The following is a 26,642-nucleotide window of genomic DNA, read 5'->3' on the forward strand; positions in this document are numbered from 1 at the left end:
GCACCTCTGACAGTAGCTGATGGAGCAAGATTTCTCTGGTTGATCTGAGTGGATAAGCGAGATCATATGGAATTGTACTTTAAATATAGAAATCTGAAGTCAGAGCTTTAGAGGCAATAACCCAATGGAACCCAGAACTTGTTCTACTTGTGAGTAGACCTAGGGCAACTGCTTAGCTATTGCAAGATAGGCTTTGGGACAGAGCCAGTATTGTAACTCTTATCCTCTCATTGCATAGTTACTGCAGAGAAATCAGTGTTTAAGCTCTAAAGAAGTACCGAGTCACAATGCAATCAATGGCAAGCATGGACACTGCTTTTCCTGATACTATTTAAAGTTTTCAGAACAAGCCGCTGTTCACATCAAATGGGCACGAGTTGCAGTTCATCAAATTCATTTCTGCATCTGAAATTATGGCAACCCAAAGGTAACCATAGCAACCAACAGGAAAATCCAATGTCTGCAAGCCAGTATCACGATGGAGAAGCCTAGCAGGAAACAAAGACAAAAGACTGCCAGAGCAAGAGCGCCGAGTTGATGGTGAAGTAGGGAGTGAGAATTTGAGAGAAAGCACCTCAGAAGGGAATAGGTAAAGGTAAAGGGACCCCTGACCGTTAGGTCCAGTCACGGACGACTCTGGGGTTGAGGCGCTCATCTCATTTTACTGGCCGAGGGAGCCGGCGTACAGCATGACTAAGCCGCTTCTGGTGAACCAGAGTAGCGCATGGAAATGGCATTTACCTTCCTGCTGGAGTGGTATCTATTTATCTACTTGCACTTCGTGCTTTCGAACTGCTAGGTTGGCAGGAGCAGGGACAGAGCAATGGGAGCTCACCCCGTTGTGGGGATTCGAACCACCGACCTTCTTATCGGCAAGCCCTAGGTTTAACCCACAGCGCCACCCGCGTCCCCCCTTCTAATAATAAGAGTAAAGCCCCCTTTAAGTTTGCCCAGCTCAGACTGAGGCTTGTATCCTGTGTCTAGCATGCCTTCCCTTCAAGGTAAAGAGACTTTGGTTTGGGGAGATGGGAAGCTTCATGGAAGACTGAATCAAGTTTTCTTTTTAGTGTTCCAACTGAACTGAAAAACACACCTTTCGTCAAGTGTTTGATTGAATCACATAAACAGCTCACTTTATTTTTAAAGCAGATAGGAGAGGCAAGTGCCCTTCTTTTGGTGAAGCGCTACAGGCAGCCTATGACATAGCATACTTACAGTCAGCCAGATATGTGGGCAGACATTTTTAATAACTTCACCACAGGAAGCCATGTGCAGTTACTGTGACATAAGCTACCTGAAGGGGAGTCAGTGCCAAAGCATCATCTCTCTGGACCCAAACTTGTTACCAGGCCCCCCCGATCCCTCTCTGGTTTCGAAATCCTAGAAGATAGATAGGCGTCCTTTAGATTATTCAAGTTCCTTTTGCTTAAGCTCACAGCATTTCTGGCTGTCTGATTTGGATTTATAGCCAGGCATGCCAGTGTGACATGTATGTACATTCGTTATATGAGTGCACAGGCTTTTTAGACATTGTTCCCTATCCCTGAGATTCAGTGCCTGATCTTCTCTGCCCACTGGAAACTACGGCCTCACTCGTTTGCTCACATCTGATCTAGGGCCTGTAAATTACACCAGCAGAGTTGGCTCCAGCTGTCCCGGAGAGCTCGTTGTTCCTGGTTATGCTGGTGCTTGTCCTGTCCTCCTGTTGCCGCACCCTGTTAGCTTTTCCTGAAAAATACCTGCAGGAACTCCAGGACTTCTAATGATTGCGAGAGGCTGTTGCACAGGCAGGTACACTTCTTTCAAAGTTCACAAATTACAATTACAAGTCGTACACTTTCCCATATAATAACACATTCTCTCTCTGAGGGTCCTAGCCACCAGCTCACTGGTCAGAGTTTTGCTTTTTCAGTTGTAACACTGTTTCTGGTTGGCTCCAGTAAAGCGCACAGGATCTGGGCACACTGTACGTAGTTCCTAGGAAATAAGTCTGTATAAGCAGCCTCAAGAATGACAAAATAATTTTCCCTCCTATCATAATAGGCTTGCAGCAGCAACCTAAACTTCAGTGACACATACCTGTTTCTCTCCCCCCCCCCCCAATTCTTGGGCCGTGAGAAAATTCAAATTCACGCATGCATTAGATTATGTCAGGGATTGTTCTAAGCACAAAGTATTAACAACTAGCAGGGAGTGCCTGGCACTGCCCAAGAATTAAAAGAAAACAAAACATACTATGGTTTTTAAATGTAGCGTAATTTTTGAGTTTCATGCCAAGAATAAGTGAGGTCATGCCAAAGTCATGCTTTGGTCCACCACTCTGATTCAAAATAATGTCTGGGGTCCAAACAATGGCAAAGACTGCCAGTCTGCCATCCCCATCTCGGGAACCTTTGTGCCAAGTTTGGCAGCGATATCTCAAGAGGTGGCCAAACCTATACCAAAGAAGCAGGCAGGGTCATGCCAAAGTCACATTTTGGTCTGCCATCTTGATTCAAAATGGTGGCTGGTGTCCCAGCATCAAGGAGAACTGCTGCTCCCACCCTGGCCACCCTCCTGCTGAATTTGGCAATGATATCTCAAGAAGCATCCAAACCTATAGAGAACAGATAGACAAGCAGACAAACTACTTTCCAAAACAAATAGTAGGTAACACTCAAAACCTCCAATTTTTAATAACAGTAATGTTTGCTTTCCCATTTCTGCTACTAGGGAAGGCAGTTCCAGATGTGGGGTTTGGTATTTGTGGGGCTTTATTTGTTTTGCCTCGTTTACTGCCAACCTGTGGGGAATAAATCTGTGACTGTTTCCATTTTTTTTTGCAGCTTTAGAATTATCCAGGCCAGGGGATTTATAATTCCTCTTTAAAAGAAGCAAGGGAAACAGCGGTAACAAAGGCCTAAAGAAACAATGGCAACAGAAGAGCAAGGAGTAAGGATTCTGGCACAAAATGAAAGGCAATAGGCTAGCATGAATGAGTCTTACATCCAGTCGGCTGCCATCGCTTCCCTTTAGCAAGGATCAGAGAGGAGGATTAAAACGTATGCATGAGCCCTAGGAGACCTTCTAACATTTCTCTTTACAGGCCAGTGGTTTAAAATCCCTTAGCCACGAGGTGTAAGATGTCTTTTACAAGAGATTCTGTTTTCACCTAGGATTCCAGAGATGTGATCACACCCCCCAACAGGAGAAGTGAAGGGTTTGCTTAAAGATGTTAAACAAAAGAATAGTGGCCGGCATCTACAAATATCTATGATCCCAAGGGCCGAGAATAATCACAGATGAAGCATGACAAACTCATCTAACCACAAAGGTGTCTTACTACACTGCGCACACAGACTCCAAAGCACATGCAGGTGATAAGCCCATCTCCTGGCACACACACACAACAGAAAGCTTTGAAATCTCTCTACTCCCCAAGACACAGCTGTTGTCTCATTGCTTAGTGCTTCTTTTCCCTTTGCTCACTTTTGCAAACAGCCACTGGAACCAACTTTAAATCAAACAATAAACCTGTATGGCTCACAGTTATTTACAGTCAACTGGGTTTAATAAAACCCATCATATACAATTCTGATGCTTGCAACAAAGCTATAATTCATCTCACTATTCTATATTAATAGTCCCCATACACACAAAAGGAAAAAATTGGATTGAAATTGAAAAAATAAGAACAGGGTTTAAATATAGAATAGCCATTCCTGGCTCCAGATCTCCCCCTAGTGGAAAATGGACTATTTGACAAGTTTTTACCTCCCTTGTTTCTAGATTCCTTTAAAATAACCAAAAGGAAAAATGAGAATCAGGATGCTATTATAATTAGCATGCCTAAAAACGTGTTTGTTTGATGGCTGATCACAACAGTGCAGGTTAACTGAGACTGAGCAAGTCACAAGTCCTCACTGATGCCCTGTCTTGGCACGCTAGTCTGTAAGAATGATGAGGGTATTTGCTGGCAATATCAGGAAGCCTTTTTTATAGTTCTGCATTGTAGAGGCTGAGCTACACACCAGTTTACAGAGCTAGAGGTATCCTGTTTCCTTCAGAGAGACAGAAAATGATCCCTGTAAAAAAAAAAGGAGGCCAAACAGGCAATTTGTCTCATAGTGGCTTGTGAAAACCATGGAACAACAGCAACCACCACCTTGATCTAGGAGACTGGGGCCAAGTGCTGGTCTTACTGGGTTTTCTGCTCCCTCCTCTATTTCTATGGGGAGATTGGGAGGGGGCATCCCCCCATGCAGACAGAAGATTATCAGCACTTGCAAGGGCTCCAACTAACAGTATTGAATGTGTAATGAGAAGGGGTGGGGTGAGAGAGAGACCAGAGTTGATATGGAGATGAAGAGGCCAAGCCCTAAATAATGAACTTCTAATCCAGGCATCCCCAAACTCAGCCCTCTAGATGTTTTTGGACTACAACTCCAATCATCCCTAGCTAACAGGACCAGTGGTCAGGGATGATGGGAGCTGTAGTCCCAAAACATCTGGAGGGCCGAGTTTGGGGATGCTTATATCTGTCTACTATTCTTTAGCATTCATAAGCTGTTTCTTTTCAGTACTGTTGGAATCTTTTTAAACTTATTTTTTAAATTTAATATTGAACCAGCATGCCCCATCACTTCAAAAATATTTCCAGGTTCCCTGATAGCAGGGACAGGCCCTGTTTTCTGGTATTTTCTCTATGGCAAACCAGTATCCCTGTTATGTCTTTGGGGAATGCTGTGTTAAAAAACAACTATAAGAGCCAGTTGCCAGTTGTCAGGATTCAGTTCACTTGCCAGGGTTGCAAAAAGTTATGTGTCTGTGTGGATAAGGTACGGATCCAGCGTGCATAAACACGAGGGTGGCCAGTTCACATACACCACAGCTGCCAAAGTATATTTCCAATGGCTGATAACTGACCATAGGGCAAGCGTGCTTTTCTAGGCTCTCTTTAATCAAAGAACAGTCACGCTCCAGCTTTCTAAATCCATGGGAGGCTATTCCGGACTAAACTGACAAAACATTCAGCAGGTGGAATAGAATAGGGCTTGTATAATTGCTTTGAAGCCCTAAATGGCCTCGGTCCAATATACCCCCACGTAATAGTCGCAACCCCCTTTTTTGAAAGGAAAAATCAGCACAAAAAATGTGACCATTACATGGTGAAATGTGGTATTTATACTGCTGTATGGTGCCCAAATTATTTTATGTGACTGTGATATACACACATATACAGTGGTACCTCGGATTACATACGCTTCAGGTTACATACGCTTCAGGTTACAGACTCTGCTTACCCAGAAATAGTACCTCGGGTTAAGAACTTTGCTTCAGGATGAGAACAGAAATTGTGCTCCGGCGGCGCAGCGGCAGCAGGAGGCCCCATTAGCTAAAGTGGTGCTTCAGGTTAAGAACAGTTTCAGGTTAAGAACGGACCTGCGGAATGAATTAAGTACTTAACCGGAGGTACCACTGTATTTCATTTTATAGAAAGAAGTTGGCTGTGGGAGCCACTGCCAAAAGCAACTAGAAATGTATCTGTGCTCATAGCAAACAAAGTATTCCTCATGAAAAACATCTATCTGTTTCGTGCTCATCCAGCAATAAATTCAATTTTTTTCTTGGCCTTTGTCCATTTCCCACTATTTTGTGTCTATTTCACCACAAGAAAATCCAAATGACTTAATTCCATTTAGCGTCCTGCTCTCCACAATAAAATGCCTGTAATGAATCTGGCCAAAAACCTGGACTGAACACCAGAACAAATACTTCATGAGATGTTTCTTCTATAAACTTAACAAACAGGACTTAATCAACCAGAAGCTTACCATTTGCAAAGAGCATTTCCTTACAAAGAAAGAAAATAAATTAGAGTCCTGTTCCACACGACCAGCAGTATACAAAGAGAGAAATGTCTTCCCCAGTATGATACTATCACTAACTACAAGATGATTTGATTGGAATGCTCAGGGAGAGGAAATGGGTATGACTGGAGCTAGACATTTTTAATTCAAAACCAGAAAAGCATTTTAGAAAATATCCAATTCATTTACAATGAAGTAGTAAGATTAATATCTTGACACAGCATGATTATTATTAACCCCATGCTGCTTCAAGAAGCAGAGCTCCTTTTATTCAAACACTGTTTGATTCTGGGTGGGGAGAAACTATTTCGAGTGTATTCTAGATTTTGAGGCACAAACAAAGGAAACTGGTTTTTCAGAGAAGGTCTACCCAGGAGGTAAAGTAAGTGTGTGGGGGTGCAGAGATGAAGGTTTCCCCTGTGAATGTGTTAGTCCCTGAATAATGCCTGGTATGCAGCAAAGCTCTGAAGGGTTTACTACCTTCAAGGACTTTCACTCAGAAAGGACTTCAAGGTTCAAGATAATTGGTACAACATAAAATTATCTAATCATTTGTCAAGTGTTTTCTACCTACACCATTAAGAGTATGTATGTTGAAGAATCATGTTGGAAATTAAATGGGAGCAGAAATTGCCCTAATCTGAATGTTCGTCTGAGATCCAGAATATGGGCAGTATTTGCTGACGCCCCTTTTAGTCCACAAATGTGGACATAAATAATTATACGAAATTATACTGAAATCAATTACATATTTATGCAGATAGTGAGATGAATAACGTAGGTTTCACCAGAAGCCAAACTGTAGTGGATGGGTTGGAACTTGCTATCTCCTTCTCATGACAAGCCTTATTCTCTCCATTCTGTTACCTTTTCCTCTTCTGCTTTTGGTGCCTTTGGTTATTATGTTTTTAATGGAAAGTAGTGTTTCACTGTTGTGTTCATCTACTGTCAGGGAACTGCCATCAGAGCCAGGAGTGGAGGTAAGGCTCCCCAGCGATGCCGGAGAAGGGCCCAGCAAGGAGAGAGGGAGCTCATCGGCTGGGGAAGGAAATCAGCGTAACACCAGGGATAAAGGGGAGCAGGGGAGGGCTTCGGAGAGATGTCTCCAGGACTCTTCCACAGAAACTAGCGGGGAGAGCACAGGTCCTCCGCTGGCCACGCCCACCCTGCGCAAAAGACTTCCACGCAGGGAGGCTAGGCGGAGACTTGGCGTCAAAGAACTTTTATGCTGGAAGAAGTTCAGGAAACGCCCACTGACGGATTCTGCCAGTGACTGACACAGCCGCAGAGTAAGGGCTGTGCAGCCAGGGAAAGGTTTAACCAGGCAACTTTGCCAAGAGTAGAGGCAACTTACACACGAGCAACCCCAATTCCCATTACATCTACCGTAGACACATTGCTAATTTCCTGGAAGGATGTCCAGGATTGCTTCCACACCGGAGCCCCTTAGCACTATCGAGATATTACTTTTTCACATTTAGCTGGAAATGGAATTGAAACAAAGGCACCATACTTCTTTTACATGCAAAGCATTAGTTTTTCCACCTAGTTATGTCCTTTTCCAGAAGTGCCATATGGAATTTAATATACAGTATACTATACAGTATACTATAATATACAGTAGGGACACGGGTGGCACTGTGGGTTAAACCACAGAGCCTAGGACTTGACGATCAGAAGGTCGATCAGAAGGTCGGCGGTTCGAATCCCCGTGACGGGGTGAGCTCCCGTTGCTCAGTCCCAGCTCCTGCCAACCTAGCAGTTCAAAAGCACGTCAAAGTGCAAGTAGATAAATAGGTACCACTCCAAAGGGAAGGTAAACGGCGTTTCCGTGCGCTGCTCTGGTTCGCCAGAAGCGGCTTAGTCATGCTGGCCACATGACCCAGAAGCTGTACGCCGGCTCCCTCAGCCAATAAAGCAAGATGAGCACCGCAACCCCCGAGTCAGCCACGACTGGACCTAATGGTCAGGGGTCCCTTTACCTAGTGCTATATTACCCAGCAGTGCCCAACCCTGAGGTACAGATCATTCTGTAATGCTTAGTCACAAAGGTCCTTTGCAACATTAGTTAAAAGTTTTCTGTTTGCAGTTCTTCCTGTTTTATGCTTCTTCTTGATTCCAGCTGTAATGGTGAATTGCCTTTTGAACAGTCCCAGTCTCAGTCCCAGTTTCTGTTCCTGCTGGCTAGTACATTTTTGTGTACATTTCATTTTCAAGGCTGCTGAACTGTATCAGTCACACCATTTTCTATTTCTGCAGCTATGCTGTACAGTTCTGCAAAAGCAGGGTCAGCCTTTCCACCCCATCTGGTTTAAATTATTTAAAAGTGAGGAAGTTTATTCTTAACTCTGACTTGCCTTTGCCTTTCCGAGGAAATTCCAGAAAGAGGGCTTAGCTTTGCCCCTCTTTGTCTGCTTAGGAATGAGAGTGAATAGTACGCAAGTGAAATGCTATGCTTCAGAATAATGCTAAGGAAAAGGATGCAAGGACTTTAGTGGAGGGGGGGGGGCGCATCAAAATGCACTCAAAAGTGGACTAGTAATATAAAGCTCATCCCAAGGACAAAACATTAGGTACAAAATGCAGGATTCATATTCACGAGATAACTAGCTGGATAGGACATTGCTTAGAAAAACAGACATTACAGTGAGTAACAAAAGAATTCTCCACTCCTCTACCCAGCTGATATGCTAGGTACCATGCATAACACCACTGGCACATATCTGTAGTAATCCTCAGAGAGCCAATGCATACAGAACCTGGACACACGGTAGTTACTTGAAAAATGTGGTTATGTGTCAGTTTCCTGTTATTTGCACTTATTGGTGCCCCACTGAGGGACAAATGGATGGGGGGAAGTGATGCAGGGGCAAGAATGTTCATCTCCTCCCCACCCAGTTTTGCCTGCTTTAAGCCCCCTCCTCCTGCTATATAGCGAGTGAGAGTGGCTGGGGAAACCCAGCCAGATGGGTGGGGTATAAATAAATTATTATTAGTAATCATAATAATAATAATCATTATCATTATTAATGAGAAAGCAGACTGATTATGACACAAATCCGATACCAGCATGATAGTTTGGCCCACAGATATCCATTGGGCCTAAACTATTTGTGTACCAATATCAAATGAAAGACTGATAGATCATTTTCAAGATCACAATGATATATGGAAATGTCTCTCCATACCAACCTGTAAATCACAGGGTGTGGGTGGGTGGGTGGGTTGTAGAATGGATCTGATTCACTAGGTTGGGTCAAAGCAATTCAGTAACTGCAAAAGGACACCTCCGTTATTTCACAAAGCGTTTTACTCATGAAATAGATAAGCTAGAACAAACCTCTTGCTGAGCGAGCTCTTGGAGGTTCTTTGGATGCTGAGAAGGATGCAGGCTGAAATAATACAAAAAAAGAGGCATTAAAACTGTGATGAGATGAAATACAGTCTAGGCTTGTTCAGACACTAATAATTGTGGACCATGACAGGGATGGCCCTCCAGATCTTGTTGGACTCCAACTTCCATCAGCCCCAGTCCTCATGGCCACTAGTACAGGTAAGATACACATACATTAATAAAGCAAATAGCACATTTTCAAAGATCTTGTTCATACGGAGGTGATAAACTTGCAATATACAACTTCAGAATATACACATCACAACAAAAAAGCAAACCCTGACACGGTTTCTACATGCAGGGGTTTTTATTTTTATTTTGCATTGAAGGAACTTTCACTCATGTGAGCCCCCACAGCTCACAGCCTAGATACAGATTCACCACCACAGTGAGAACAAGGCCTAAATCTATAAAGCATTACTTCTACATTTATTAGAACTGAGAAGCAAAATCTCCTCTCTAGAAAAGCCTAATTGCCGGGCTGACTGAAAAATTCAACCATGTGATCAATAAAACAGTTTTCTAGGGAGAGAAGCAGAGAGTCAAGCAAAGGGAAGGTTTCTTTGGGCTGCGGAAGTTAATGTGGAACGTTATTTAATAGAAGCTTTCAAATCTGGTTTTTTTAAAGCCTGTAATATCATAGTATCTTTTTAAAGAAGCAGTTGCTTAATGTAACTTTTCAAGAAGCTCATGCTTTGAAAAAAATTCTGCAGGGGTTGAACATCTTGTATATCAGGGTATGCCTTGTTTATGCTAGGTGTGTAGTAAAAGCTACAAAAATAATTTAGCCACAAGGGATGGAATGGCCAGAAAAGGCCCCACTTTATCTTTTGCCACAGAAAATCAAGAGAAAACGCCGAACGTTTGAGACACAGCTATCCATTCTTGGTCCTCCCCCGCCGCCACGATCTTCCAAATCCTGTAATTTGCAATAGGAAAATACTAGGAGAGGGGTAAAAAAAAAATACAAGCTCCCAGTGGCACAATGGGTCAAAGGGTCTGGTTGTTAACCAGAAGGTTGGTTGTCCAAGCCCACCCAGGGATGGCTGTGGGCAGGATTCCTGAACTTCAAAGAATTGGACTAGATAACCCTCAGGGTCCCTTCCAACTTTACAATTCTATGATTTTGCTCCAGTCTTTCTGTAACACTCCACTTCTCATTTTCCCAATTTTATGTATCCTGTTTTTGGTACAACATTATTTAGTTCCAAGAATAGCCTAAATGGAAAAGAGCTTGGAAGTGTTCTGGAGTGTTCCACTCCGACATCCTATTTCCTACAGTGGCCACAGAAGAGCTTACCATTCATTCATTCGTTCATTTATTTACAAAATCAATACAGACCAAAAAGACCCTGCCCTCTGGCTTACAATCTAAAAAGACACAACACACAAAAAGAAAATAGATTGGGAGGGAGTAAGAAATGAGGAAACACAAGTACTTATAGTTCCAGGGCTAGCTCAAGACACTTTGGCACCTGAGGCAAAAAGCAAAATGATGCCCCCCTCTCTGCCAGGGAATAAGGGGTGAGCGCAGATCTATATCAGGAACAAGGGGGTGTAAATAAATATATGCATTGGGATTTGCTGCCCCTGTGAATCTTTCTGCCCAAGGTGGCCCCCTCACTTTGCTAGGTGGGCCAGTCCTGACTAGTTCTAAGATGCAGGTTGAGCAGCAGAGATGGAAACACAAGAGCCAACTGCAGCACCAATGGGAAGGGGAACTGCTTCCCTTTTCTTCCACTTCTGAGTCTGATGGAATGACCGCTGCCATGTTCACACTTGATGGAGAAAGAAGTCTTGCTTCTCAGCAGAGCTGACAACAAAACAGCCACCCTTCTCACTCCAGCCTCCAATTTCCCCTAGCATCTAGTATTCTGGTGTATACAGCCTCTGAACATAAAGGTTCCATTTACCATCACAGTTAATAGCAGGTGAATTTGTCTAGTCCCATTTTAAGCTATGTAAGCTGGCGCCCCCTCACCCCCATCTAATCTCGAAGCAGCAAGTTCCATACATTTATTATGCTCTGTATGCAATACTACCCCCTTATGACTGTTCTGAATTTTCACAGGTTGATCCCCGAATAAAGGGGGGCATTCTCTCTATTCACATTAAGCACATTTACTTTTCTCAATCTCTGACATGCCACCACTTTAAAAAAAAAATCTTTCTGTAAAGCCCCAAATGGTTCAGTTTTTTCTTAAAGACCTAACAGATGCAGCTTATGCTCTGTTATCAACAAAGGAGACAGAAAGCCACCACAAAGCTGCTGACTGCATTATATCTATTATTAGTAACAGAATTGGATTAATTCCACTTACTTACACCTGCCATCCTGCTGCTGCTGCTGCTGTTATTGATTATATGGATTCTGACAGTGTGCAGAACCTTTAAAGTTGTAACAGAGTTGCTGCCTGTCTTGAGTGCTGAAATTTTGGCCTGAAGCTGGGCTTGCACACAGAAAAAGCTAGATTATTATTATTTTTAAAATCTATTGTTGAGAGCAGTGGCCATGCATGTTTTTGAATATATATGTGAATCTCGTCACCACAACATGGTGATCCACTCCCTGCTTTGACAATTGTATCTGCTGCCTAGATTGGGTTTACTTTACACTAAACCAGAAGAGGGGTAGCAGAGGAAGCTAACTATGGAGTTATTTACATTTAGCTTTAAAACTAATCAGTTCCAGTTCCAGTAGGTGTCTGTGGCATTAGTACATGGTTACACCACAACTGGCATTTCAACTGCTATGCCTCTGCCAACTGAGGTTGGGGGAATTGAGATAGGAAAATGCAACTTCCTAGAAATTGAACCGTTGCTCATTTAGTACAAATGATCTATACAGGGAATTCAGGGAAACAACTACAGTATACATTTGCTGTGCCATAAGCTACCCTTGGTTTGCACTTCCCAGAAAAACTACAGAAAGAACAAGCTGTAACCTGAGAACCTTCTCTCATGATTTTGGAGAACGAAGCTGGGGGTGGGGAACATTGTCAGAACAATTAGGTTCTTAGGCTGGAATTCCTACTAGATCTATCTGTTCTTTTATTTGGACATCCAAGTGGCTGGGGCAACACAAACCATCTTACACTTGGAAGGTTGATGCATGGCCTCTCCTAGACAAAGACAGGCGGACACAGTTTTTTAATGTTGTGACAATGTCCCAGCTGCATTAAAGTTTTATGCTGGGCTGCCTACATACAATTTGGAAAAAATTACAGTTGGTAACTTAGCAGCTGTATTTTGTACTAACTGAGACAGATGTATGTTGCTACTCTTAAAATAGTTTCACAGAGTAAACATCTGGGTTCTGTTCAAGATGCTAGCTGAACCTTTAAAACCATACATTGGTTAAGGCCAGGATACATTAAGGACCACCACCTGGACACATACGTCCGCCTGATTTCTGGGATCTTCTTTGGACACCCTTCTTTGAGTCCCTTTGCTAGAGACCTGAGGCAAGTGGTGATCCACAAGAGGGTCATTTGAGCTGTGGCCCTCAGACCCCTGGAATGCACTGTCCAGGAAGACTCAGCTGGTGCCAATAATGATGTCTTTTTCGTGCCCAATGAAGAAAGATATTATTATTTCTCCATGCTTTTTAAGCTTTAATCTAGCCATCTGCTTTTAATTCCTCTGCTAATGTTTTATGACATTTTATATTGTTATTATGTACTTAAGTGTATTTTCCTAGCCACCCTGTGGATTTTACCTGAAGAGTAGCACAAAAATTCATTCAATAAATTAATGTTGTAGCTTTCAGGCAAACTGCTGAGACACAGAGTACAGCTATGAAGACAAAGGAGGTTATTCATCATGATCCATGTGCGTCTGCCCAGGAGGAAAGCTTTATGTCACATTATTTTATTCTTAGAATTACTGCTTTTAAGCACTACTGCCTGCAACGGTTAATGGAAAAACAAAAGTATTTACTTTAAATTAATAGTGACCTGGGGCAATGATGTAGCAGTGCTGGATAATGAAGGTACTTTAGTTTTTAAAAATCCAATGTAAAAATCATTCTGCAACCAAGACATCAAAACTTTCTCACTGTACTACCAAATATAGTCACATAGAGCAAGACAATCTTGCAGATCAAGAGCCTTCTGTCTAACTTGAAATGCTGAGCTGAAACCACCATTAAAAGAGCAACTAAAATTCCTGGAATGTACCATAAAGAATCTTGGTTCTAACTATATTCTCCAGCTGTCACCACCAAAAATTAACACCAGTGAATCATGTCCTTTGAAGTGATGTACTGGAGGTTATTTTAACAAATCTAATGTTAGAGCACACTACCTTTAAAATCATCATTCTGTATTGTTTTTAGGGGTACAGTGGTACCTCGGGTTAAGAACTTAATTCGTTCCAGAGGTGCGTTCTTAACCTGAAACTGTTCTTAACCTGAGGTACCACTTTAGCTAATTGAGCCTCCTGCTGCCGCTGCTCAATTTCTGTTCTCATCCTGAAGCAAAGTTCTTAACCCGAGGTACTATTTCTGCGTTAGCGGAGTCTGTAACCTGAAGCGTCTGTAACCTGAGGTACCACTGTATTTTATCTCTTTTATAAATCTTCTTGTACCCTAGGATTTTGTTATGAGGTGCATACTACACATACTTTAATAAATAAATTGCAGCTACAGCTGAGATTCCCCACCCCCTCAATTATTCTCTATACAAGGGGAAGGTAGCCTGGTGCATTCCAGATGTTCTGGACTACAACTCCCATAACCCCTGGCCATTGGCCATGCGGGGCTGAAGCTGATGGGAACTGTATGTGATGAAAACCGGGACTGATGTAAGGATTAGAACATTTAGCATAAGCACGGGAGACTTGGTTGTTCAAATCCCTGCAAAGCTTAGAGGATTACCTTGGGCCACTCACTCTCTTTTTCCTCTTTCCCCTACCACTGACAATATGGAGATGATGCCGAGTTTAAAGGGCTATTGTAAAGATATATTAGAACCAGGCCAGATAATAAATAAATAATAATTGAAGGTTTTATTTTATTTGTTTTTTATCTTCTATTTTGGAAACGTACATCCATATTTTTTTCCTTTTAATTTTTTGGGGGTCCCCAAGACCGGGGGGCCCTAAGCTATGGCTTGTTGAGCTTATACATAAATATTAATTGAAGGTTTTATTTTGTTTTTTATCTTCTATTTTGGAAACGTACATCCATATTTATTTTTTCTTTTCATTTTTTGGGGGTCCCCAAGACCGGAGGATCCTAAACTATGGCTTGTTGAGCTTATACGTAAATCCGGCACTGATTCTTGACGCTCAGAGCAAATCGCGAAAGCTTGCAGCCTTGCCCTTATTATCCCTTATATTGCTTATATCAATAAGGATTATAACATCCTAGAGCCGGAAGGGAACCCCCCAAGGGTCATCTAGTCCAACCCCGCGCCATGCAGGAATGCCACCTTGTGAAGGAATCTGGGGGTGCGAAGGCCGGGTAGGCAAGCAAGCAGGGAGCCCCCTCGGAAGACGGTGCTGAAGACCCCCTCCCTCACCATCCCCAATATCTACACGTGACGGGGAGGAAGAGGAGTACCGGCGCCTGCCCAGCCTGCGTGTTTCCAAGCCAGGCTTTCTGGTAGCAACCAGGCCGCGCGGGCTCTGAGGGAAGGACCCCGACCGCTTCCCAAGGGGAACGTGAGGGGAACGGGGAGTGAAGGCAAAGGTGGCAAGAGACGAGAATACAGGACCCCCTCGCTCACCGGTCGCACGGCCACCTCCGCCATGGCGCCTCAGTTTCTCAACCAGGCCCGGCAAGCCGCTTGTTGCTATGGTTACCAGACAAAGCGGAAGGTTCCCCGCGCCGCGCGAGGAACCCGGATGCTGTTGCCGCGGTAACCATGGCTCTCCTCGATCCCGCCCCCCGACGAAACGGGATTTTACGTCAGCGGGAGAGGGGAAGTGAGGATGCGGCCGCCGCGAGGCCTGCCGGGAAGATGGAGGGGAGGCGCGGCCGCGACATAATAAGCTCCTCCCTCCCTCCCACTTTTGGCAAATGGACCATTCCCAGAGAAGACTTGTAGAACGCGCAGCGGTAGAATGGACTGTACCACTTCGGAGTGAGGGGGAAATCATATTTTGCATTTTTTAAAAATAATAATACCCCACCACATCTCTGCAGCTAGAAAACTAGTGCAAGAGGGGAAAGCTCTGTTAATTTTCTATTTACAGTGCTAACTTTTCGGGGGAAATGATATTGTTAATTCCCCTCTTGCATTTTGAACAAAATTAATACCCCACCACATCCCTGCAGCTAGAAAACTAGTGCAAGAGGGGAAAGCGCTGGTAATTTTCTATTTTCAGTGCTAACTTTTCGGGGGAAATCATATTTTTAATTCCCCTCTTGCATTATTATTTTTTAAATAATACCCCACCACATCCCTGCAGCTAGAAAACTAGTGCACGTGGGGAAAGCCATGGCAATTTTCTATTTACAGTGCTAACTATTGGGGGGGGGGTTTAGGACTATTTAAACAAAAAACCCCAACACTGGGATATTTTTAAAAGGAAACAGTACGCAGCCTGTTTTAACTCATAAGGGGGAAAGGCAATGTCTTTCTTTTTTCTTTTTCCTTTCTCCTCCTGTGATGAGGCTGCATTTTAATATTTTAATGTTGTATTTTAATCTTGTTTTTAAGTTGTAGTCATTCAACTTGTTTTTATTATTGCTTGTTAGCCGCCCTGAGCCCGGCCTTGGCTGGGGAGGGCGGGGTATAAATTATTATTATTATTATTATTTATTGGCGCAACCATAATTTCAATATAATGAGCTAGCTTTCGAGTTTCCCATCAGGCTGGATGGTAAACAGAGCAGGCGAGGAAGCGTGTTATTAAAAGGCTCGATGAGCATTAAAACCATGAAAAAATATGCACTGATACAGTCTTGACAGGGAGTCGTAGGAAAGATATTCCTTGCCTAAGCTGTTCTACCATCTTATTCTGCTTCACTTTAGAGTACGGTATAAGGCCTTTGGGGCTTCACTTTGCTCTCCTCACCACCCACTGCCTCATCGCAGGCATCCGTCAGTGTGATTTCTAGCCTACAACAGCATATGCCGTGAACCATATTATAGTCTTTGAGGCGTTTCATACACTTTTTCAGCTAGAGAGAACAAGGACAGAGCAGTCAGGTTGCTGGTTCCCTGAAATGAAGTGTAGCTGCTAGCTTGCAGGTTTGTGTGTGAAGCTTTAACTGTACATGCAGGAAAAAATATATGAAATTTGTCCCATGAAAAACAAGTGCATGCACACAGGCAAAGGGTGGGCATCCATGCATAATACACACAATATATTTCTGGTAGATTTAAGCAGTGCTTTTTTCTGGGTGGACACAGGGTACACATACCCCTAAGCATTTTGTGAATCTAATTTTGGCCTCATTGAGGGGCAGTATTTTAATACGAGTAGGAAAATGAGAGTACCCCTAAACATTTTCTTTTAGGAAAAAAGCGTTGAATTAAAGTACTGTATCTGGGTAAGATTTTTAACACAAAGAGATACATGTTTCATTTAAGTCGGTATTGTTTTAGAGCAGGGAAGAGCCACCTGCAGCCCTTGAAATATTAGACTCCCAGCTCCTATCACCCCAAAGCCACCATGGCCAAAAGTGAGAGATGATGGGAGCCCTAGCTCAACATCTGGAGGCTCACAGCTTCCCCACCCTGAGTTGGGTACTGAGTTGTACTAAGATCTACTGGTACTGCTAAATTGAATTATTGATGCTTGTCAGTATTTGTAATTGAGTATATAGTTTTGAATGGAGCAAATGAACAGTTTAAAACACTTATGGCATAACCCAGTAGAAAAGGGGCACACACTTTTTATGAACAGGGAGGGAAATTGCAAATATAAAATGGAAGAATCAGCAGTGAAGTAAAATTTTATTCTGTTTGGCTACACCCACTTTGTACTGCAGCAACTGTGTGGGCTGGATCGTGCCCATCTTGACACTCACAGAACTGGAGCACTGGTAATAACTTGTGTTCATACATTAATGTAAGCTAGGAACTTTAAAAATGAGATCAATACCTAATTTTGCACATCTACAATTCTTCAGACTTAAAAGGGTTAAGTAATGATTTTAAATTTATAGAAAATACCTTTTAAAAACACTAAATTCCATAAATTATTAAGCACATCTGGGAATTTTGTGGAAATTGCTTTTAATGAAATACTTTTCAGTGGCTGCATTGGAAATGCTCTTAAACCACACTAATAAAAGTTAGATTTTGCTTTCGTTTAACAAAATTGGCAAGAAGCAGGATGCAACACCTTTGCACCTAAAGTCAGGTTCAGAACTGCAGGTGCAACAAGTGACTAAAAGCTCATGAAAAAAGGTGGATGAAAAACAGCTATGCTTCTCCCCTTATGAGCAGCAAGATGGATTGCAGAAGGGTTCTGTTTCTATGGAAACAGTCCCCAACTGTGTTGAGCACACTGTCATAGTTAAATTGCTAGTTGCCTAGAAAAAGGCGGACACAGATGTCGTTCTTCTAAGGCTTCATCATTAGTATACAGCCTCTCCTCAAAATGCATTACAAAACATCATGGCAAGCATCTTTTCATTTGAGCAGTTTCTGTAATCGGTGGAAAAGGTCTGAGAGCTGTGGTGGGGGCTCCAGAGAAAGTTTTCAGAGGGAAGCTACTATGAAAACATATTTTATGTACGCCTGTTGCACAGACTTCACATTTCTGCCACAAAACAGAACATCCCTCCTTCCTGGTTTCATTCCTAGTGTCCCCTCTTACCCACTTCCCTCCTCCTCCTTCTCAAATTGCCACTCCCTCATGATCCTAGTGCTTTACTGTTATTGTCAAAGTACATGTAATTTAAATAACTGCATATTCTTCCCTTCCTCACCCATCTCTTCCTTCCTCGTTTGTTTCCCTGTATCTACTGCAAGTCTTTTTGGTAAGCACCTGTTATACCACTAGTGTGTCATGTAGCTGGATACTGCTATATAAAATAGAAATAGAGAGGGGCAAAGGTACTACAATATAATATCTGAATACTCAAATATGCCTCAGTGCCCAGTGTTGGTTCTAGTTCTGTTTGGCCATTTTACAACAGCTTCTGCTTGCAAGCTCATTGAATAACCTTGAGCAAGACACTGTCAGGGACGATGGAAGTTGTAGTCTAGCAACATCTAGATGGCCACAGGTTTTCTACCACTGAGCTACAGGGAAGGGATCCAGTGTGTTATCTGAGCTCTTTGGAAGAAGGGCTAGATAAAAATCATATGGATCAAGCAGTAGAGTCATGCACAGACAAGGAAGTGGAGCTGCAGACATGTGGAGGGTTGGTACATCTATGTATTTGAGGGGTATGTTGAGATTTGCATATGGGCGACAAACCCACATCAACAGTGGCTTCATCCCACCACCTGGAACAGAAACAAATCCAAACTACCATCTGGCTCATTCTCTAGCTATTCCCTAAGCTGGCAAGTTTTCCTATCTTGTTATCACACGCTTGTGTCTGCGCCTGCCCCTTAAAATGGTCCGCAGATGTCTCACTGTGGAGTCAGACAAATGTGTTAAGCGTCTAGAGGAGCTGGGAGCACTGTTATACAGTGGTTCCGCTCCTTCCTCCGAGGCCGTGCCCAGTAAGTGGTCGTGGGGATGGGTGTTCAGACCCCTGGGCCCTTACTTGTGGGGTGCCTCAGGGTTCTGTCCTCTCCCCCATGCTTTTTAACATCTACATGCAGCCGCTGGGAGAGATCACCAGGGGGTTTGGGCTGGGTGTCCATTAATATGCGGATGATACCCAGCTCTACCTCTCTATTAAATTGGAGCAAGTGAAGGCAGTGAAGGGCCTGTGTGAGTGCCTGCAGGCGGTTGGAGGATGGATGGCGGCTAATGGATTGAGGTTGAATCCTGACAAGACAGAAGTACTGTTCTTGGGGGACAGTGGGCGGGCTGGTGTGGAGGACTCCCTGGTCCTGAATAGGATAACTGTGCCTCTGAAGGACCAGGTGCACAGCCTGATAATTATTTTGGACTCACAGGTGTCCATGGGGGCGCAGGTCAATTCTTTATCCAGGGCAGCTGTCTACCAGCTCCATCTCGTACACAGGCTGAGACCCTATCTGCCCGTGGGCTGCCTCGCCAGAGTGGTGCATGCTCTAGTTATCTCCCACTTGGACTACTGCAATGCACTCTACATGGGGCTACCTTTGAAGGTGACCTGGAAACTACAACTAATCCAGAATGCAGCAGCTAGACTGGTGTCTGAGAGTGGCCACCGAGACCATATAACACCGGTCCTGAAAGACCTACATTGGCTCCCAAAATGTTTCCGAGCACAATTCAAAGTGTTGGTCTGACCTTTAAAGCCGTAGATGGCCTCGGCCCTGTATACATGAAGGAGCATCTTCACCCCCATTGTTCTGCCCAGACACTGAGGTCCAGCGCCAAGGGCCTTCTGGTGGCTCCCTCAATGCGAGCAGCAAAGCTACACGGAACCAGGCAGAGGGCCTTCTCGGTAGTGGCACCCATCCTGTGGAACACCCTCCCATCAGATGTCAAAGAGATAAACGACTACCTGACATTTAGAAGACATCTGAAGGCAGCCCTGTTCAGGGAAGTTTTTAATGTGTGACATTTTAATGTATATTTCATCTTTGTTGGAAGCCACCCAGAGTGGCTGGGGAACAAATAATAAATTATTATTATTATTATTATTATTATTACTAGAGATGTCAGCATTTCTGACTTCAAGAGATGGAGCACCCAACCCAGCAAGCTCTTTAAAAAACAACAACCAGGCAGTGACAGGAGATGCTTGCTCCAATTTAGAAGCAGAGGACAAAATTACTGCAAGCAAACACAAAAAAACTAATGAAATAACAAAATAAAAGTTTATTAGAATTAGGAACACTTTCTCTCCCTCTGTTTAGCCTTAACACGGAACAGTCCAGCAGTTACAATGAAGTCTAATAACAGTTATTTCCACAGCATGAGGTGCTCTCTAGATGGAAAAATTAGAAGATTACAAGTCTTCAGTCCTTCACAGCCCAGTCCGATTGTCATACCAACCCCCAAGTGCTGAATAACAAAATCCTCCTGTCCATGGGAAGGTTCTCCAAAGAGCACTGCTCTTGTCTCACGCAATAACTGATTTTTTAAACACAGCAGTTGTACTAAAACATTTCAGGGTTAAATGGTTTTGAAAATTAAGACTGTCTGATACATACACTACAAAAAAAAACCCCAAACAGCTGCAGTGAATTAGGTGGAACAGAAAAGAGGGTGGGTGCTAAATACAGACCATGCTCTGCTCTCCTGTTGTGTGTGGCTAGAGGCCCTCATTCAATTAGCCCATGATAAAGTCAACACAAACCATTATTTAAGCATATTGCACCAACCAAAGCTTGAGTAGCATCTTCATTGCCAAGTATTTGCTTTTTAAGGAAAGAAGAGACTGCTTAAAGGAGAGGAGGAGGAAAACTGTCTAGGATTGATGAGCAAGCCTTTACAAGAGCTTCTGTTCAAGTGATCTCACTCCAAAGCCCACAGAGTTTTAGAAAGTTTTCCAAAATTAAGTGTACGATCCTCAGGAGCAGAAGATACAGCAGATTTATATACAGTTTTGGATTTTAAAAAAAATGGACGGGGGGAGGGTATGGCAAGAGCAAGGTGTTTAGAAATGCGAAAAATCTGGGGAAAATGCTGAAAGTATGGAACACATTCATCCAATTTACACACCCACACAGCAGGGCCACCTGTTCCAATCAGCCCAGTTCTAGGCAAAGATGCTAAAAGAACGTGGAAAAGAAATCTTGACTAGACTGGAAGTTCAGTCTGAGCAGCAGTGTGCAAAAGCATAGTAAAAGACATGACAGAAAGCCTTAGAAGGAGAAGTATCCAAGCAACAGTTGCATCGCACTCAGTTTAATGGGAGTGGAATTCTTTGAATAAGTATTCACACCCCACTGAAGGCGAGAACTCATCTTCCACTGCAATGTTACCAAGTCAAAGCTGAAGTTCCTCTTCCCTCTATAGCTTCTGCCCGACTCAGCTTTTGGGCCATTGCAGATGGGCAACAAGCAACTAAATAAGCCCTGCCAGACAAGTTACGTGTGAACAGATGCAAAGCTCGGCTTCTTTTTGTACCGCTCAACAAACAAGCTAGGCAGCATTAGATTAACCCAAGAGCTCAGCAAAATCTTATTACTCTTTTCAAGAGCAGGCGCTCAGAAATATTTCACATGCTTGCTGCAGTTCCTTTCCTTTTCGGAAGTCTTTGCCAGCTGACATAGGTGGCTGCTGTTCTGGAAACACAAGCCAAACCATCACTGGGGACTCATGGAACTAGCTGAGCAGATCTTTGGATCCGGGCCACAATCTCTACTTGAACGAGCAGCAGAAACTGGCTTTAAATACCGCTTTAGCAGATCTACTTTTTCTCTCTCTCAACGTGAAAGTGTAAAACACTGCCATCGTGTACCCACACAACGCAGGAGCAGATTTTAAACAAATTGCTTCCAAGTGATGCTTTATCATAGCTTTTATTACAAAAAAGGACTGTGTAGATGAAACTCACTCTTCCCTCTCACTGGGGTGGGGGGGGAGAGAGGGGAAATACCCCAATGACTTCAGAGACTGCAGATCCTTGCAACTAGATGGAGTGTTTGCTGTATCAGGCACTTTTTCCAACAACCAAGCCGCAAAAACGTGACCCGGAGGAGCTCCGTCTCCCTTTTTTCGGTGTTTCACAACTGACAAGACAAAGCAACAAGGAATGTTCCATTTGAGCACTTCAATCCACAGAGGAAAATTCCTAACACTTCCTATGTATGACGATGATCCAGGTGTAAGGTGAATGTTGGACATGCATGGAAATGGACAAGAGGGATGGCTATTCTGAGCAAAAAGACAAAGCAGCCAGAATCACTACACTTTCATTTCCAAACGTTAAAAACACACACCAAGGTAAACCAGTTTGCATCAGAAGCTGAAGTGCAAATGGGACGGTGTCCGTTGCCAGCAATGAACACACCCAAACCATGGAATAGTTGCAAAGGAGCTGCAGGAGGAGGAAGAAGGAAATCAAAATCTGAGAGAGAGAGAGAGAGAGAGAGAGAGAGAGAGAGAGAGAGAGAAGGAAAGGGAAAGATTTGTTACAGCAGCACACACTGCCCCCATCCCAATCTCAGGTAAAAAGCAAAATGAAAGAAAAATGCACAGCAAATAGACATCATCTTGAAGATTTTTAAAGAATAAATATTTTTGTAATTAAACATTATGCAAACACGTGCCACGCTTGCTCTTTGTCCATGCATATGCGCTATATACAATTTTGAAAAATACTGTGTTGTCCTCTTTGTTTTTTTAAAAGTCATATACAAAGTTTTTCCTTGCTGTGTGCCCCGCCTCCCCCCGCCCCAAATCCTCTTTACAATAAGCCAAACAACATTCACCCATGAACTGGTGCATGTGGGGGGAGGAGGGGAGAGTAGAGAAGGGGAGAGGGAGGGGGAAATCTCATACCAAAGTACATCAAAATGGCTGGTTGGACATGAAAAGCAGTGTCAAGAAACTGTTTTAAGTTTTATCTGTAATACGCATAGGAGAAAGAAGGAGGGGGGGAAGTCAGCTTGGAGAATGAAGCTACATTACAAGTTAAAGTTGGAGGGTTGTTTTGTTTTTCTTAGTGCGTCTGTCACACTTACTGGCCACCTAGAATACTGTTGTACAATGGTTTATCTACCTTTTTTATTACAATATAATTTACTTAAATTTTTTTCCATTAACAAAAACAGAATTCCGGTACTACAGACCAGCGGTGTAATAGGCGTAGTGCCCCTTTTTGTGTGTGTTTTGCTTTAATTGCATGAGCACTCTAGATGGTAAAAGGTTTTCAGAGTTCGTTTTATGCAGGCCAGTCTCAGTCCTCAATATACTCCCACAGATCCTTCTCGTAGCCTTCATGCACATGCTGCAACAAAACCCTTCGCCGGCTCTCGCAGTATCTGCAAGGGGAAGGGCGCACAGTTACAGTTAAGAAAACAAAGGCTGAATATTTCGCACACAATGCATTTCAAGGTAGCATGGAAATAGTTTAGTCAACAGCGGCTCGCAGTGGGAATGTCTACCTTTACTTTGCTCAGAATGGAAACACAGACAAAGGGCCTCCCATCTGGATAATTTTACAGGTGAGAGAGATTATGCGCTGAAGCAGAGCAGGCAGGACCTATTACCACATAATCATTATTTTTATTAATGCTACGACAGTTGAACTCAAGCTTTATTTGCTAAGCATGGGTCTTGGCCCAATTTCTTAAAAGTGGAGCCTATTAATTGAGGGCGGCACAATATTTACAACCTGGAATTTTGTAAGCTGAGACAGTGCTCCTGCTGTGCGACACAAACTAAACTAAACCCCTCACCTGCAAAAATGTTATCCCAAGGAAACCCACTAAAGGAACCATGCCTTGTAGGTGTAAAAACTACCTTTGTGACCCCCTTGTGGCGCTGTGGGTTAAACCACAGAGCCTAGCACTTGCTGATCAGAAGGTTGGCGATTCGAATCCCCGCAATGGGGTGAGCTCCAGTTGCTCGTTCCCTGCCAACTGCCAACCTAGCAGTTCGAAAGCACGTCAAAGTGCAAGTAGATAAATAGGTACCACTCTGGCAGGAAGGTAAACGGCGTTTCCGTGCGCTGCTCTGGTTCACCAGAAGCGGCTTAGTCATGCTGGCCACATGAACCCAGAAGCTGTACGCCGGCTCCCTCGGCCAATAAAGCGAGATGAGCGCCGCAACCCCAGAGTCGGTCATGACTGGACCTAATGGTCAGGGGGCCCTTTACCTTTACCGTTAAGGCACAACTGTGTCACAAAGCCAGTGCCATGTGCCAATTTCTCATTCACTCATAAAGGCAAGATCATGTCCTTTAAAGCAACAGAAAGCCATATTCATGCAACCTGAGGTCAGTGTGGCCTCCTTCAGCTCAAGAGCCAGCAAAAAAATAAGGACTCGCTTGCTAGGTAACAATTCAAAATGTTAACAGCCAAGAAGCCCCTGTAAACAGGGCATGCTAACTTGATTTTCCCATGTGCTGCAACTTGCTGTTGTCTCCAGCTGCTTGATTCAACAGCAGCAGTCGATCAGGAAACCTGGTTGAAAGCCAACACAGAAAGTTAGCTGCCTAGCCTCCCTCCACCACAGATTGTATTGGGAGTAAGCAGCAGAATCTCTCTCAGCCATTTCCTGTAAGTTAAGCCACTTTAATGCCTAAGAGACTGGCATTGACCGTATTAAAGATATTTGATTTTTGATTTGACTGGCACATGAAATGAATTAACAATCCATCAGTTTTGAACAAGGAACATACCTGTACTTATCTTGCACTTTCTGCTTTATGTCTTGCAGTGAATCTTGAGATATATCTCGCTCCAGATACCCAGAAAGGACCTCGGTAGCATTTTCCAAATCTGCTTGATTATTCTAGGCAGGCAAAATACAAGGCACACTTTTAATAAACATAAGCAGTTCCTTGATTTGAGAATCACCACATGAATGGAATTTATCCCTTTTGCTAGCAAATACTCATTGAAGCCTACTTTGAGTATTTTTCTTGTCTTACAGGGGTTCTCTCATTTGGTTGTATGAATAGCAGGCAGGAAAACACACTAACGTATTGGAAAACCTACTATCACCCTCTATAGCACTACTGGCAGACAAAACCATCTTGTGGCTGCAAACCAAGTATATGTTATTCTGGGCAATCATGACTTCTGACCAACAGCCATTACTCTTTCCCATTAAGAAATCACAATTCTTAAGGGCATTTATCTATGTGACCAATTCACTGCTCCTGTCTTGGAAGTCAGGTGGAAGCTATATTATAATTGGCTCCAGCAGTTAATTATTTTGCATTTTATAAGCTAGGAAAAAAACTATTTACCAACCAGGCCTTTCTATCTGGCTCTCAAAATTATCACCAGCTCATGCCTCTCACTGATCTTGCTTTACAGCATCACTGAGTGTTTTCGCCTGACTAAAATGTGTCTGATAATGCCTCTCGCTCATATGGATGGAGGCATATTGGGTGGGTGGGTGTGTAAAAACTAACACTGTAATAAGGTAAAATTTATATTAGTTACTCCACACACATTTGTCTCTGACTCCACTCACCATTTGTGGCATTTGTTAAGTTTCCTAGAAGTGGGCCCCACCCCTACACTTGTTAATTGGTGAAGTAGCAAGGACAACACTGTTTACATTTTTGGCTGTTCCTGTTCTGATATCCCACAGGAAATGAAATCTAATATTAAAGATTGCCTTTGTGGCAAGGCTGAAGGAATGAGACGCAATTTTTACTTGTTAAATTGTGGATTTGCTTACACTTCATTTTATAACTCCAAAACGTACCAATACTGCACTTTTGGTAATACAGCAAGTTGAAATTTATTTATTTGCATGTGTTTGGAAAGTGGTTTGTCAGTTCGCTATGCATTTGGACACCTCTTAAGATACTGTGAACAAATTTTGCACAATGGTTCCTAAGATCAAGAAGCAACTTTTTGTTTATGCTGGAATACAATGGGATCTCGTGTTGACTCAATATGTCAACATAAATTTATATTGTTAGAGTGCCTAACAAAGTAATAAGGTATTAAAATACAATAAAAAAGAAAATAAGCTGTAGAGACGCCAACTAAAACAGCAAGTTTATCAGAGTAGAAAGTAAAAATCAAAACTGCTACAAGTTAACAAAAGAGCTAAATCTGGTAGTTGTTTTTCGTTGCTGTCACTTTGCTTAGTTCCTAAATGATAGTAATGAGGGTACCAAGCAGGCCTACCTAGAGAAGGCATTCAAAAGGCAAGGAGACTCTACAGACAAGTTATGTACCTCTAAAACAAACTTTGATTCCCACCATTCTGAAGAAACTCCACAACTTCTGACTTTTGAATAGTTATGGGAATTCTTCAACAGGACACTTTGCAAGGTGGCTTAAGACAATGTGAAATTAAAGTGCATAAAAACAAAGAACAAACTAGAAACAGCTGTCTTTTTGTGTTCCTCCCCTCTCTGAACTGCCTCCTGCAGTGACCCTCCACCTGGTCATTATATAATTTCATTACACAAGTTTTGTGAGAGCTGAATTTGCATTTACTTCTTCCACCATTCTTTCCTAATCATGTCTCTAGTCAGGGCAGACCAGAAAGCAGACAAATCAGGTTCTATCAGTAGAATGCTGGTGATCTGCAGATTGTCAAGGAGTCCTGGAGGACCTGCTGCCTGCCTTGCAGGCCTTTCTCACCTGGCCTGGGAGGGTGGGGCCCAGACTGACTCCAGCTAAAAAAAGTTGAGGCTGCTGAAGGGACTCTTGGCTGGAGAACTGTTTGTGGGGTTTTGCTGTGAATTT

General features: G+C 43.1%; 2 protein-coding genes across 2 annotated transcripts in view; both read right to left on the reverse strand.

The window, feature by feature from the left end:
• Positions 1–15,142, reverse strand: part of BBS4 (Bardet-Biedl syndrome 4) — a 40,471-nt gene extending 25,329 nt beyond the window's left edge. Inside the window, exons 1-2 of the mRNA XM_081887716.1 lie at positions 14,973–15,142; positions 9,190–9,241 (exon numbers count right to left, since the gene is read on the reverse strand). Of these exons, the coding sequence (XP_081743842.1) occupies positions 9,190–9,241; positions 14,973–14,996 (76 nt within the window). The 5' untranslated portion in view covers positions 14,997–15,142. The remainder of the gene's footprint in view (positions 1–9,189; positions 9,242–14,972) is intronic.
• A 4,973-nt stretch (positions 15,143–20,115) lies between these two features.
• The window catches only part of ARIH1 (ariadne RBR E3 ubiquitin protein ligase 1), a 49,850-nt gene continuing 43,323 nt past the window's right edge, over positions 20,116–26,642 (reverse strand). Inside the window, exons 13-14 of the mRNA XM_081887695.1 lie at positions 24,605–24,717; positions 20,116–23,243 (exon numbers count right to left, since the gene is read on the reverse strand). Of these exons, the coding sequence (XP_081743821.1) occupies positions 23,159–23,243; positions 24,605–24,717 (198 nt within the window). The 3' untranslated portion in view covers positions 20,116–23,158. The remainder of the gene's footprint in view (positions 23,244–24,604; positions 24,718–26,642) is intronic.

The sequence above is a fragment of the Podarcis melisellensis genome (genome assembly GCF_964234715.1).
Source record: "Podarcis melisellensis genome assembly, chromosome: 14".
Lineage (NCBI taxonomy): Eukaryota > Metazoa > Chordata > Lepidosauria > Squamata > Lacertidae > Podarcis > Podarcis melisellensis.